The sequence below is a fragment of the Calidris pugnax genome, unplaced genomic scaffold, assembly GCF_001431845.1.
Source record: "Calidris pugnax isolate Ruff unplaced genomic scaffold, ASM143184v1 scaffold103, whole genome shotgun sequence".
Lineage (NCBI taxonomy): Eukaryota > Metazoa > Chordata > Aves > Charadriiformes > Scolopacidae > Calidris > Calidris pugnax.
Window position 1 is genome coordinate 502,832 of NW_015090990.1, and position 14,514 is coordinate 517,345.

The 14,514-nt window shown below is 37.8% G+C and overlaps 1 protein-coding gene across 1 annotated transcript in view; it reads left to right on the forward strand.

Moving 5' to 3' along the window:
* CNTNAP5 (contactin associated protein-like 5) overlaps positions 1–14,514 on the forward strand; it is a 288,857-nt gene that overhangs the window by 68,282 nt on the left and 206,061 nt on the right. The window contains exons 2-3 of the mRNA XM_014954623.1: positions 3,409–3,519; positions 9,935–10,128. Of these exons, the coding sequence (XP_014810109.1) occupies positions 3,409–3,519; positions 9,935–10,128 (305 nt within the window). The remainder of the gene's footprint in view (positions 1–3,408; positions 3,520–9,934; positions 10,129–14,514) is intronic.

A 14,514-nucleotide genomic window follows, 5' to 3' on the forward strand; every position in this document is an offset into this window, starting at 1 on the left:
TTTTTCTTTTTTTTTTTTTTTTTTTTTTTTTTTTTTTTTTTTTTTTTTTTTTTTTTTTTTTTTTTTTTTTTTTTTTTTTTTTTTTTTTTTTTTTTTTTTTTTTTTTTTTTTTCTTTTTTTTTTTTTTCCTAATTACCTGCTTGGCAAGGCAACATAGTAGAAAACAACTGGCTAGTAAATGCTTTTCTTTGTGAGTATCCAGATATTTTAAATGATTCTGTAGTGTGAAATTTTATTTGGTAAAAACAATTGTTTTAATAGACATATAATGGAGTTAACACAAAGAAGCAAAGTTCTGGTTCTGACGGGCAAACTGCCAAGGCAAAAGCAGTAAGGTCAGAAATGAGGAACCTGGGAGTAGCTAGAATAAAGGTCCTTTTCTGTCACATCAAGTGGGGGAGATAAGTCTCTTGAAATGTGTGTGCTGGGATAATATGTTGGGAACCAGGAAACTTTGGCTTTGCTTTTGGATTTGCTATGGGTCTTCTCTGAATCTGCATAAGCAGAAAACATTTCATCTCTCTCTTGTCATCTTCTCTCTCTCTTTTGTCATCACAAAAGGAAATAACAACATCCTTTCTCAGAGAGTCTTGTAATCTTGAAAGGTGTGTGTTGGGTTGTTTGTTTGGTGGTTGTGGTTGCTTTTTCAATTCTGCTTTCTCATGGAAGTGGGGCCCATGGGATTAGCCTCACTATATGTGCGCATCCTACCTTTTTGCACCTTGTGGCTTCTTTGAGCTAAGTTTTACAAAAATATATGAATCTCAAATATTATGTACACTTTGTATGTGTAGTCTGTCTGACAAGGGATGTACCAGAGCTATTCTGTGTATTATCTGGATTGTTGTGCATGTACAAGTTCACAGTTGCATCTCAGGCACTTTACTGTACGGTACTTTGAAGGTTCATTTGGCATGTAAAAGCTGTGCCATGTCCTGCATTGTGGGTCTACATGTGTAGAGCTGTCAGGTGCAACCTCCAGTTTTGACTGAGAGAAGGGCATCAGAGTATCCATTCAAAAATCAGCTTAATTGGAGGAAATTCCTGCTTGCACTCTAAAGTCAATTGATGTTACTCTCTTTATCTATTGAAAGTTGGACTGTATTGGTCCTGGTGCTTTCAGAACTATCTTCAAATCGTTAATGCTGCCCTGAAGCCTTGTAATTACATGTTTTTATAGTTAGATATAAATACAGGGAAGAATTCCTGGCAGCAGTGTTTTGTTTTTTTTGTAGAGGATAACCAAATAACAATCCCAGAATTTGGTGTGAAAATGATATTATAATGCTGTAGTAGCAGAGATCTAGGTGAGTGTGTCTGGGGACAGAAGCAAAGGATGTGGAAATACAGACAAAGCATCTGGTAGTTAGAGGAGCTAATTGTCACTTCCGAGGCTGGAGCCTCCAGAGATGCCTGGGAAAACCTTAAGTGTGTTGTTCTGAAATGATTTACACTTGATGCTGTGCTGAGACACTTGGTGTCCTGGAGGTATCCGATCATACCTTGAGGGAAGAGTGAGAACCCAGAGATTGTCACTGTGAATCTTGTCATGGGCAACTTGTGGATCACAGGCTGATGTGCTGAGATCTCTTGTGGTCCAGGAGCAACCTCAGGAAACTGAAAAGATCCAGCACTCTAAACACTGTTGAAATTTAAATCTCTGCATTTAATTATTTCCAACTTGAGATTTTAAGCATTGCTGAATAGTCACGTAGATCTGTTGCTAAGACCTTGAACCTCCTTTTGAGAGGTTTCCAACCTCTCTGTTGGGTTTCATAGATTGCAGAACGCTGGGTCAATTTGATGCCCAATGCGGCACCATCTGAGATTTTTGTTTAAGTCACTGTTCAGGTCAGCAGTGACAGTGTATTTATTTTCAGAACTTTATTTTAATTTACAGATTATTTTTTTTTTTAAATCCAGAAAGAACAATTATGGCCTGACCTCATGCTGTACCAGAGGGCACGGCACTCCACAGACCTTTCTGCATCGCAGTCAGAAGTTCTCTTTGAGTTTTAAAGTCTGTAAATGATAGAGAATCTGCTCAAGACCCTGGTAACTTGTTTTGTTGGCTAATTATCCTCATGGTCAAAACACCAGTGGTATACTTGTCCTCAATTTGTCTGACTCGCAGATCTTATTAGGCCTCTTTGCTGATGATAACTGAAGAGATGGAAAGGATTTCGTACTTAGGTTTCCTTTTGAGGTCCATCTGTCAATGCACTGATACGAATTATATTAATTACTGATTTTCCATGTAGAGCTGGATTTCGATTACAAAAGTGCCTGGGCTGTTCTAGAGAGACGTTGCAGAAAGTTATGAGAAATATTTTAACGTGATCTGGCTTATTATGGGAAAGATATTACCTGATTTTGGATCAGTCCTAAATTTGCTGTCATAACTATAAAGTAATTTTTGCTTTCATTCCTTGCCTTTTGTAGCCCTTCAATATCATTAATGCATTACTCCCTGCCCCCCTCCCTCCCATCCTTACAAATTGTATATTTACTCTGTTAGTGCAAGAACACTGTGGTGCCTGAGATTCTGCTAACCTGCAGGACTTTTCCAGTAATTAGATCCATGTTTTCTCCATGGGAGATTCAATTAAAATGAGAGGGTTTTATTATTATTATTATTCCCTACTGAAACCCCGCACTATGTTCTTGAGTGTGTATGTGACAATACTGTAATGAGCAAACTTACTTTACCTAATTCCATCCTTATTCAAACATTATGGACTCAAAATTCTACCTGAACATTAGCCCAGCCCATCTGTCCTCAGATAAGGGTGTGAAAATAAGAGGGGAAGGACACAGTAGACTACTCATTTGAGCAAACAAAACAAATTTGGCTGTGTATATGGGTGTGCACTGGGGGAAGAAATGAAGGAAGTGTTCAGGTTTTGTAATTCAGTGCAGCATAGGACTCTTGTGAAGGATGGGACACACTTTTACATGCTGCAAAAGGCCAGGTGACACATCCTCATATGCCACTTCCATACTGAAGTATGAATTTGTAACTCCTGCATTACATATCTGCTCTGTAGAGAGACTTAACACACCACCTGGGGTATTCTCTGAAGTCTGCCAGGGCATTACTACATTCTTCTAGTGACTTTTGCAACAAGAGTAGATCATCAAATTCCATTCACTGAAAACAAAAAAAAATTCTAGATTTTTCAAGTATTCCTTGTCTTAACAACACCTTCCACCCAATTGCCGTCCCACCAGACTGTCCTTCTGGAGTGTACATTTCAGTCTTGCACGTGAATTCAAGCACAAGTGTGCTTTTTCTGCAGTCTTGTCTACTAAGTAGAAGTGAACACTGCCTGAAGATAGCACAATGTTGGCATATTTGTTGCTCATGTGATGACCTCTGTATGTTTTGTTTTTTTGCTTTTTTTTTAGATAATTGTGATGATGCTTTGGTATCTCCCTTACCTTCAACAGCCCTTACCAGTTCCTCTGAGCTCTTCAGTACTCACAGTCCCAGCTTTGCAAAGCTCAACAGGCGAGATGGTAAGGTTGCAGTATGAAATGCCTAAACTATTCTTTTTATTCACATTTACAAAGAATAACATTTTTATGTTGTTTGTATGGAGTGCATTCAGAGCCAAGTTGAATAGAGCTGTTAATTTATGCTTCTGAGAGAGCTCTATTTTGGATCAATTCTTTCCTTTATTATAGAAAACTTCTTTTAAATTTTAAGCTCTCCACTTCTCTTCTAGAAACATGTTGAAGGAAGTTCAGATAGTCTTTTTGCTTTTGAAGATTTACTATAATCTTTAGAGCTTGAAGGTCATTAGGCTTGAGGGTCTATTCTAAAATGCAGGTGGTTTTTAAAGCTAATGGCAACTTATTAAGGTTCCAGTGGAATGCAATGATTACATAAATCTGCAGAAATAGTGAAAATGAATGAAAAAATTTTATGGACATTTGCAATGATGAATGTTTGAGGCCTAAATAATGAGCTTGCACGTAAAGTGAAAATATTAGGATCAAACTTGGTACAAGAAAACAGAAGTTGGCAGTATCTAGGGCATCATTTGGCACTGTGTTGCAAGTTTGGGTTGTTGGCTCCCACCTTATTCACAAGTTAGAGCCTTTAAAAGAGGACAGCCCTGTATTATCACATTATGTATGCTTTTCAATATAAGAAACATTAGAAAGTATACTACTAGAAAAGAGCTTTTAATTGAAAATAAATGAGAATTTTCCTACTTAAAAAATCTCTGAACTGTCTGTTTTAATCAAACATTGTTTGATAAGTCTGTAGAATGACAGTTAAGGTCTCTTTCTTAGATGCTTGGCACTGATGATGAGTTGCTAGGTTGTTAGGGAAGTGTTAAATGGGAGTCACTATACCATAAACTCTTGAACCAGAGTTCCTCATCAAGTAAAAGTAAAGGTAGTTTAGCTCAACATAAAGTTGTAAACATTGAGAGTGATCTTTGTGTTTGCCCTGCCTTTTGTCTTCAACTGCTAGCTGGGATGGTGAACAGATGTGCTTGCATGATATTGCAAATAGCTCTAATGACTACTTTTTTCTGCCGAAAAGAGGAAGGATCATAGTCAATATTGTTTCATGGCAAGCTCTTGCTTACCGTATTTTAAAGTGATACTAACAAAATCGAAAATAAATTGACAATAATTGCAATTTAAGAGCAGAAAATTAAATAGGTCTTATTTAGTTGTGCCAGTGTAGTTTTTGCCATGTAGCAGGCGGTAAGATATTCTAGTAGATATTCTAGGTTTTTAGACATACAGTATCGCACTGGTAAGGTTCATACAGTCCTTTGTCACAAAGCATTGGAACAGGAAGGCAGAGCATTGAAACTGAGCCCTAAGTAAGGAATTTGTGTCAGCATGTTTTTGTTTTTTTTTTCATGTTTTGAAGGCTTATGTGGTACTGGATGAGCTAAGCCCAACACAGAGAGCTAGAAGCTAAATTCTATCTTGTTTAATTCTGTTGTTGCACAGACTTTTGTAGAAATGCACAGATGTCATGCCAGCAGAATTAATATGGGTTCCTTTACCCTCCAACTACCAGTGCTTACATTGGTACCTCTTGGGTTGGAGGAGCAAGCAATGGGGGGGTGTGTGTGTGTGTGTGTGTGAAGGAATTTCTTTGGCTGGCACTTGAATACAAAAGGTAGATAGCTTTACAAGAAATAATATTCACTAACAAGGACTGTGCCATGGATTTCTAATAATGTTGGAATATTTTGATGAGTTGCCTCAGCTTTCTTTGTAATTGATAAGACAGTGTTGCAAGTAACAGTGCCTCAAGGTAGAAAGACAGATAAATCTATTTGTTAATGTAAATACAAACACAACAGGTAAAGAATTTACAAAATACAATCCAGACCTACATCGATAGAAAGTTCTAATTTATCAAGTTGATACAATAATAGATAACAATAACTAAAAGGCTGTTGCTTAAAAAAAAAAGGCCTGCAGCAGTGAAATGTGCCATTAAAATAAAACACCACACAAACTACCCATGAGTAAAGCTTTGTGTGAACTGCTGAAAGCGCTCAATTAAAATGCTGATAAATATGTACTGGTAATAGTAAAGCAGTTAGTATAATTCTGATAAATATGATTCTGCGGTATGAAATATATTACTTACCCATGGGAGAGACTAATCGGCTTTTTTGTTTATAGTAAATAAATAATGAAAAAGAATAAGAAAATTGCTATAATATGACTGTATCAACTAAGCTTTTCCATTTCTCTATTAGCTCTCAGCCTGAGCAGTCAGTATAGGCAATTATGTATGGGAATATAAAACATATATAATGTCAAAAAGAATTTGTTTTATGGCCAGGAAGTGTTTGATCTGGGCATTAAATTAAAATTCTGCAGCAGGGAAGCACTTAGTTGCAGCAGGAAGTCCAAGAGTTTTTAGCACAATATAGAGCTGTTTGAGCTGTTTGTAAGGCACTGTGGGGTGGAAACAAGCATTGCCTTTGCTTCATATTAATAAACTACAAATAAGTATGGGCATCTTGAGCAGCCCTGTGGAACATCAAGGAACATTGATTACATAACACTGGGCTTAAATGCAGTTTTTGGAACAATTACAGCTAAATGTACAAATGGTCTGTAAAAGAGAAAGAAGTATTTGATCATATTTCTTGGAGTCATATAGGTCTCCAACTGAGAAACAATCCGATCTTTGTTCTCCTCATATTTCTAGCATTATGATTTGTTGCCATGGAGAATATGAGCAATATATCAGATTCCAGTTTCTCCACTAGGGCATTTTCTCCATATCATGTTGAACCTCTCCCTTGAAATCATCCATAGAAAATGTGAAATGTATGGACTAGAAGAATGATAATGTAGCTCAATGTGCAGAATCATATCAACGTCAGTGGGAATCTGGTGGCAGATTGGGAAAATTGTATGCCTCTCAGACATGATGTTGTAAAGCGTTGACTTTATTAAACATCCTCTTGGGTCTGCCCTGACAAACATTCCCCAGGGTGACCATCACTGGTGGGCAGAGGAGCAATGGCTGTAAAAGAGCTACGATAATTTGGATGTGCTTTTTGATACTTAATAAAAATGTACGTGGTTGGGTGTTGACATTCTATAAGGAATGATGTGCAGAAATTTGCAGACACAGATCATGCTGGAAAAAGATGCCAGTATCCCTTGTGCCACCTGCTCTGTATAACAGAGCAAATATGGAGGAAAAAAAAAAAAATATTGATTTTTGGCACTCACAGCAGTATTTGGTGAGGATTTGGGAAACTCACAAAAGTAAGCAGAAGTTCTGTGTTTGTTTTACTAGCAGAAGTGAGCAGAGTGGGAAAAGCACTAGTTCTGCCCTCAGTCACGCAGCCAATGCAGCTTTGTTGTTGCAGGGATTTTAACAGCTGTTCTTACAAGTCAGTAGAACTACTGTCCATCTGTGGAAATGGTAATGGTAGAAGGTTTGGGAGAGGGAAATAGAGTGGATTTTTTTCCCAGGGGAAAAGGTGTATGAAGCAGTTGCTTTTCTGTAAAGACGTGGCCTGTAACTGATAACATCTCTCTTGCAAGACCAGCTTCTGAAGAACTGATGCTGTGAGCAGGTGTCACTGCTATGTCATGCAGTGTTTACATCTAAAGAGTGACATTCCCAACAGACAAACGTGCTTATGTGAAGAGATATGCAGTGCAGAGATGCCATGTAATCTGCAATTTGAGAGCTAAAACTCAACACAGGTCTCCCAAATTTCCATTCAGTGTGTATCGTTTGTTTGACTTTGAAACTGTAAGCCTGTTGTGCCATGCTCAGATTGGAAAATAGCAGCACATCGTAAAGCCAAATACTTTTGTGGAAAGCATATCACCTTTCTGCCACTTCTAGCAGCAGGAGGGAGAGAGCATAAGCTACATAGAGTAGGTGTTAGTTATGATGTTCAACAAATTACTGGAAAGTACTTGTGTTAATAATCTTGACTTAAGTTATGTATAAAGTAGAACACAGAAAGCAAAAATTTTTTTTTTTTTTTTTTTTTGGGAAAGTCATCAACCAAATTGCTTGCTTGAAGTGATTTTCCTTCATCTATCTGTTGCTTTTTAGGTCATAGAAAGACAATAAAGGAAAGATAAAAATGCTGACCTTTCTTTTAATATTTACTGAAAACATTTAGAATAAGCTCTTTAGAGTATTGAGGGGAACAGCTTTGTGCCACAGACCTGCCAGAACTTCTGAACTGCATTTCTATTTCCTGCCAGTTCCTGAAATAAAACTGTAAACAAAGCGGGAACTATCATGTTCAGACTCTATTTCAGATATTGGATATTACAATCCAAAGGAAGTTTTCCTTTGGCTCCTGTGTATGTTAGCCACAATTCTGTAGGAGAAATAGGCAGCTTATTGTCTTTGAAAATAGATACATAGTTTATATCTTAAAAGCCAGACGGAAATATTCTTTATATGGCATTTAAGATTAAAAAAAAAGGGGGAGGGGGGATGGATGGGGGGGCAGACAGGGAGAAGAAACTTTGTTAGAATTTTTAACAAGTACTATAGTCTTAGATAAGCTATATGTGCTGATGGAGTTAAAAGAGAGCTATGAAGTAGTCAGAGAAGAATTTAGTGACGAAATTCCTAATATTCTCATTAGGTCTTTCCTGGCATGGTCATAAAGGAGAGTACTTTATTTAAAGCAGGTAAAATAAAGATAATGACGATGAAGACTTCTGTTGTGATTGAGAAAAGTAAAATAAAGCATGGCAATAGCAGGCAGCATGCATCGGTTTGGTTACAAACTATTTTCCCTGGAGAGTTTTTGTAGAGAAATGAAGACTGAATCATCCGGGGAGCAGGGACAATGCTCAGTTCTAGCTATGGAATAAACATACATCTGTTTCAGGAATTAGGACTAAATCCTATCTTAATGAACTGTAAATAATGAAAATTCTAACCCTTATTCTTAGACAAGGGAATTTCAGTTGTGAGTTAGAAAATACAATGCAGTCCAGGAAAATCAAGAAATTTTTTAAAGGGCAAAGATATTGACATTGAGTTCTTTGATATAGACAACATTTATTGATCTTTCAGCTTAGCTCACCTCAATAAACTCTTCTGGGAGCAGCTTTGAGACAGATCAGTTAATAAGATTAAAACACTATGGCAAATTCATCAACAACAAAAGTTTAGTAATGCCTTTTGTTTGGAAATCCATTCTTGGAATCATTCTTGTAGTTTACATGAGGAATTGTTAATGCATTACTCTTAACTCTATGTTTCCATTTTTCCTTCCCAGTGTGATTGTATTCACTATAATCACAGAGAAATGCTCTTTTAGACTTCACTAATAATGGCAAAACAAACAAGATGATGGGTTCAGAAGCGGTGACAGCCTGAAAATTTGCTGCTTTGGAAACTTTGTTAATGGCTTCTGCCTTCTTCATAGCTGCATTGTTCACTTATTTGTAAGGATGAAGTGAACGCTGAGTGTATATGGAGAATAAATGTTTGCAAGTAGAAACAAATTAAAAGAAAATAAGTATAGCCTATAATTTAAGGGTATAAAAGAAAGCAAGAGAATATAAAATAATATATTCCAGTCTGAAAGGATTTGCCTTTTAACCATAAGCTCACATTTATTGTAGTGACTGAAGTGGTGAAATTCAAACAGTGGTTGCAGTTCGGTGTTTCATTGGCTTGGCATTACCATGGGCCGCTTTAACCTCTAAAAGAATTAAAGGGATAGTACATAACTCTACTTTTAAAGCATAAAGATGACTGACAATCTGTCAGCTTGCATGTGATCGTGACTTCTGGAATGGACAAGTGGATAATTTGCAACTTGTGTTTGTCCTTATGAAGGTCTTGTTTGTTCTTTTGTTTAGGGTAAAATACATGTTCACTTAACAAGTATCTTGTATAAGGAAGAGGCTACTTTCCAGTGTGAAGGCAATCCTTTTAATTGCTCAATTGAACGGTCTCTAGCTTTACAACATATTATCTGAAGTGCATTTACAACCTGTAATTAAAGCATTCTTTCAAATACATAATTGGGCACAAAAAAGATAAGTAACATTTTTACATGTCTTTCAAAACATAACAAAAAAGATGTCAAAGCAAATGAAGATGATGTCAAAGTTAGAAATCAACATTCCCAGATTTGTGCAAGCATGTGAGTAGGGATAGATACAATATGTTTTTGTGACTGAGGATGTGCCAGCCTTACTGACAAAGAATAGATTTCCTTAAAAATTCTTAGAAATCCAAAAATTCTATTTAAATTTAGATTAAGAAAACCTGAAGGAAGTACACCTCGTGTAGCATATTTCCTAATGCAAACAGCTGTATGTTCAGGAAATCCTCTACTCTGTGATGACCTGAAATAATAACATGGTGCTTTCTCAACTACAATGTTTTGTGCTGTCATTGCCATCTAAATTATCTTTGTCCAATCTCTTGCAGGAGCTGGTGGCTGGTCCCCACTGGACTCAAATGAGCAGCAGTGGCTCCAGGTTGATCTGGGAGACAGAGTGGAGATTGTGGCAGTCGCTACCCAGGGCAGGTACGGGAGCTCAGACTGGGTAACCAGTTATACGCTGATGTTCAGCGACACCGGCCGCAACTGGAGACAGTACAGACAAGACGACACCATCTGGGTAGGTCTGAACTGTGGATGCTTTTGGCCCTGTTTCTTTCTGATTCAGACTCATTTTGGCATTTGGAGAAATGGCTTTGGTTTCAGATCAGAGGAGTGCTGTAGTGGTGAGAGAGCAGACCTGAGTGCCTCTACCGGGTGCTTTGATCTAAATGAGTTATGTCACCTACTGTCTGTGTAATACAAGCTTAGGCCCTCAGGACTACATTGTTTTTCAGACTATGAGGATGCTCAGGGCACTCAAAATGACCTGCATGCTTCTGTGCCTGGTTGGCTTTGATTCAGGCACACCAGGGTAAATGGGGCTAATCACCTACATACTTTCTCCAGGAAATAGGGAGATTAACTCTGTGTCTTATGCAGCTTGCTGGCCAGAACAACAGAGGTCATGCTGGGGGAGGTGGGTGGTAAATTGCTCCTTGCCTGGAGAAGGCTGGAGCTGCAGCATGAGTTGTGGGATGATTTAGCACATCCACATAAAGTGCTCAAGGCTTTTCCTGAAATTTTAATGCAGACTTGATGCTTACTGCGTCTCATGTTCAATGTGTGGCCAGGCCAGGTGCTGTCAGTAGGACTTCTTGTGGCACCAATGCCCCTCAGGTGTGGATGGAGAAGTTTAAGTCTTCCTTTCATATGGAAAATGTGACTTGTTAGTAAATTGGTAACAAATCACAGCATCCTCTCTGTGCTATATTGTCTAGTTCTGAGGATCAATAGTGTTGGTAACATGACAGTGTGAGGTGGTAAATGAAACATATTCTTTATGAAAATAAAAAGGAACGTTATAAGGGTGATCAAATAGACTTCTGTTTTTTGTCTTAAATTTTTCTTTGGTTAACATCTTGATTAAATGTTGTGTCACAAAAGCAGATTTTGCTTCCAGAACATAATGATTATGAATGAGGAGAGTTGTCATCCAGTAGGAAGTAAAGGAGAAGGGCTGCTGAATTTTTTCGTGAGAATGTTGCTGGCAGAGGGAATGCATGTACAGAGAGGTTAACTTCTGTGGTTTTAAAATCCATAGCATTGATGCTGTCTTTGCTTTATCATGGTTTGATTTAGGGAAAGCTAATGAAATCCTTCTTCCTTTGGAAAGGCAACTTGGGCCCAAAGATGGTCGTAAAGTTGTCAAGTGTGGCTCTGCTTCAGCTGTCACTTATCCCTTTATATTAGGCTGGCTTTGCTCCAGTTGCTTCTATTTTTTTTATTTGTTTTTTTTTTTGTCTTTTTTAGTGCTTAAAAACAGTGGATTTTCTTTCTGAACTGAATATAGTGATCATTTAATCTCGCTCTGGACTTCCACCCTTGGGACTCAGGAATCCAGAATTGAGATATTTTTACAGACTTTGTATTATTAAGTGCTTTCTTCTCTGGAAATATTATGTGCCTTGTTAAAATTTTATATTAAGACAAATTAATTTTTTATTACATATTTAACATTTCAGTCATTTCCTTTTTTGAAACTCTTGACCTTTTGTTTTCTTTTGTAAATTTTTCTTCTTAAAATGAAACTTGAAAAGACAATACATAAAATTTGCCATAGCAAATCTTCATGCCCTAAGGATCCAATTTTATGAGTTTCTGATCTGGCACCTAATATTGCGCACAAGACTAAGAACAAGCATAGCAGGCATTAGACAGTGGATTAGCATTTATGAAGAACCTGAACTCTCTTGTTTTACTAAGTGGTTAGGCATGAAGGTGATTCAGAGCAGACCCTGACACAAGTTCTAAACCTTAAGTAGATCTGGAAGCTTGCATTCTGGAGGGTTAATTTTTTTTTTATACTTTTCTAATGGAAATCACTCTAGGCTACAGAGGATAGTTTTGTATATAATTGAGGAAATAAGAAGTAGAATGTTGATGTGGAAAAGGTAGCGCTGGGGGAAGGATTTGGTTATTCTTCTCCTCAGGTTAATTTCTAAAAGTCACACTGACCATATGAGCCAGTAATTAATTCTATTCCAGAAGAATGATTTGCTCCATGTCCCCAGGCAGAGGGCCTGAAGGGATTGTTAGGGTGCATCGCCAGACTTTGGTGTTGGAAGAATCCGATAGTGAAAATCCAAAGTGGGGTCAGTTGACATTTTATTAGACTCCACAGTCCACATTAGCTGGCAAGTCTCATTAACACCTATAAGCTTATATGCCTGCCCATTTAGTGAATGGAGATGAAGAATTGCTTCTGCACAATTTTTATTCTAACTAAAGAGAAAGCTGATTCTTTTTTTTTTCTGGCACTTTTGGTTTTGTTTCACTGAATTAAATTAGATCTTGAGAGCCATTCAGAGCACAAAGAGGAAAGCCAAAGAGGTTTTCAGAAGCGTGTACAGAATTATAATTACAAATTTTGCAGTGTTTCTGTTTTATTGGTAGTTATCCTTTCCATAGGACTTTTTCTAAATAATAAGAAAAATAGAAGTGTGCTGTCCAGCTGTACGATAAATGGTTTTTTTTATAAAGGGCAGACCTTTGGATGAAATGAAAACATCTGGGCTGTTAAATAGCTCTAAGGGAAGTTGTACATTGCACACCCCTTGGAAAGAACTTTCACCTTTGACTTAAGGGAGGGCAGTGGAGTGGGCTGTTTCATTGTGATAGGAAAGTAGCACCCCAGGGTAGCCTCCATTTCAAATTGTGACAATACACACTGTACCTATCTGCCACAAGACCAGTAGTTTCAACCTTAGAAATCTGTATTCCATTCTTTTTTGGGGTGTCAGGGTGGTCTGTCAAAGCAGGATTCAAGGTAAGAGTCTCCTACATCAGGGCAAGTTTGCAGATTACCAAATTTCCTCTCATCCAGAGGGAGTGGAAGGGTTAAAATCTAGGTTATTGTGGAAAATACACCACTTCAGAAATCTCAGATGGTTGGGTGGGAAACACATCCTCCCCACAGGCTTTAACTTTTAAGGTGTTTTGTTTGTTTTTTTCCCACAGTCCTTAGGGCAGGGTTTTAGTGCTCTCTACATCCCTCAGGACTTTGGTCTTTTTAAGATTTCCTTTTAAAATTTTTGTCTATAGCTAAAAAAGCTAGAAGTTTACTTACTTTATTGCTTTTTGTTTCAGAAAGCTGTGTTGTTCCTAACTTTAGAGGTGGTCAACACTGACTCATAGCTCAGATGGGGCTGTAAAATCGAAATCATTGCCTGAAGATTGTTAGATGACGTCTGCTGTATCAATATAAAATATTGATATGCACTGAACCTGTCAGGTTTGCTGGTACAGCTTCTACTTTAGTAAAACTAGCTGGAAGCTTGTGCTTTGGTGTATGGATACTGCTGAATGTCTCACACCAATTGCTCATTAGTGTCAATTTATCATTCATTTACAGCTGTTGAAAGGGGAGATCATGTATCTGTATGAGGGACCTACATCATCTGATGCAGTTTCTTTTTTCTGAAGCATGTGACTGTGGAGAACCATTTTACAGAATAATAATTACTGAGTTTCTGAAAAGAAGGGTGTCAGAAGTTCCTGGGTTTCAAGGCAAGCATTTCATTTCAAGTGGAAATTTGAGGCTTCACTTTGTTTTCATCTGTTTGCATTCCAGCAAAGGAAAACGAGGTCTTGAAATTTTTTCTCCAATATGACTGTTAAACTAAAACTGCCCTAATCTCCACTCAGCCCAAATCAGATTTGAACTTCAATTTCTCCCAGCCTATCTGCATGACCCAGAGACAAAGTTATGGGGTATTCCCAGCTGGCTATACTGTGGTGCTCTCTTGGAGGAGGATGTACCAGCACAGCATTTCCCTGCTGCATGTCATGGGCCATCGGCCACTTTTGGTGGAGGCAGCAGGAAAGCAGTAGCTCCTTTTGTAATCCCCGAGTAAGCCTGCCCAGATGAAACTTTTCCTAATTATGTCTTTACAAAAGTCTGATGCTCTATATTGCAAGTGGTCCTCCTGAGGAGTAGTTTCCAGTCACCTGGGTATAGGTTTTGTCCACACATATGGCATATATGTCCTTCAGTGCATCTGAGACCTGGGTACATAAATTCTTTATTGGGCTGCCGATAAGACAGACGTTTGCACACCAATATATATGACATATGACTAGTAAAAATCCCTTTCTCTTTATAGAGATTACAAGGCTTATTATCCTCCTCTCACGGCATGCATACAGCTCCCATCAACTTCACCGTTAATGAGCACTGCATAGACAGATCGCGAGGAGAATCAGAAAACCTCTTACATTTTCACTCAGCCTGTGTTTATGATGTTAGTAAATTCTGCAGCTGGAGTTGAAGACAAGACAGATTAGCCATTTAAAACCAATTTTCCAGCCCCATTTGTATTTAAATAATCTTGTTACAAAAGGACTCTGTGGTTCAGAGCAAACTCGACTTATAATTATATTTTCCATATGGATAAATCAGCTGTGT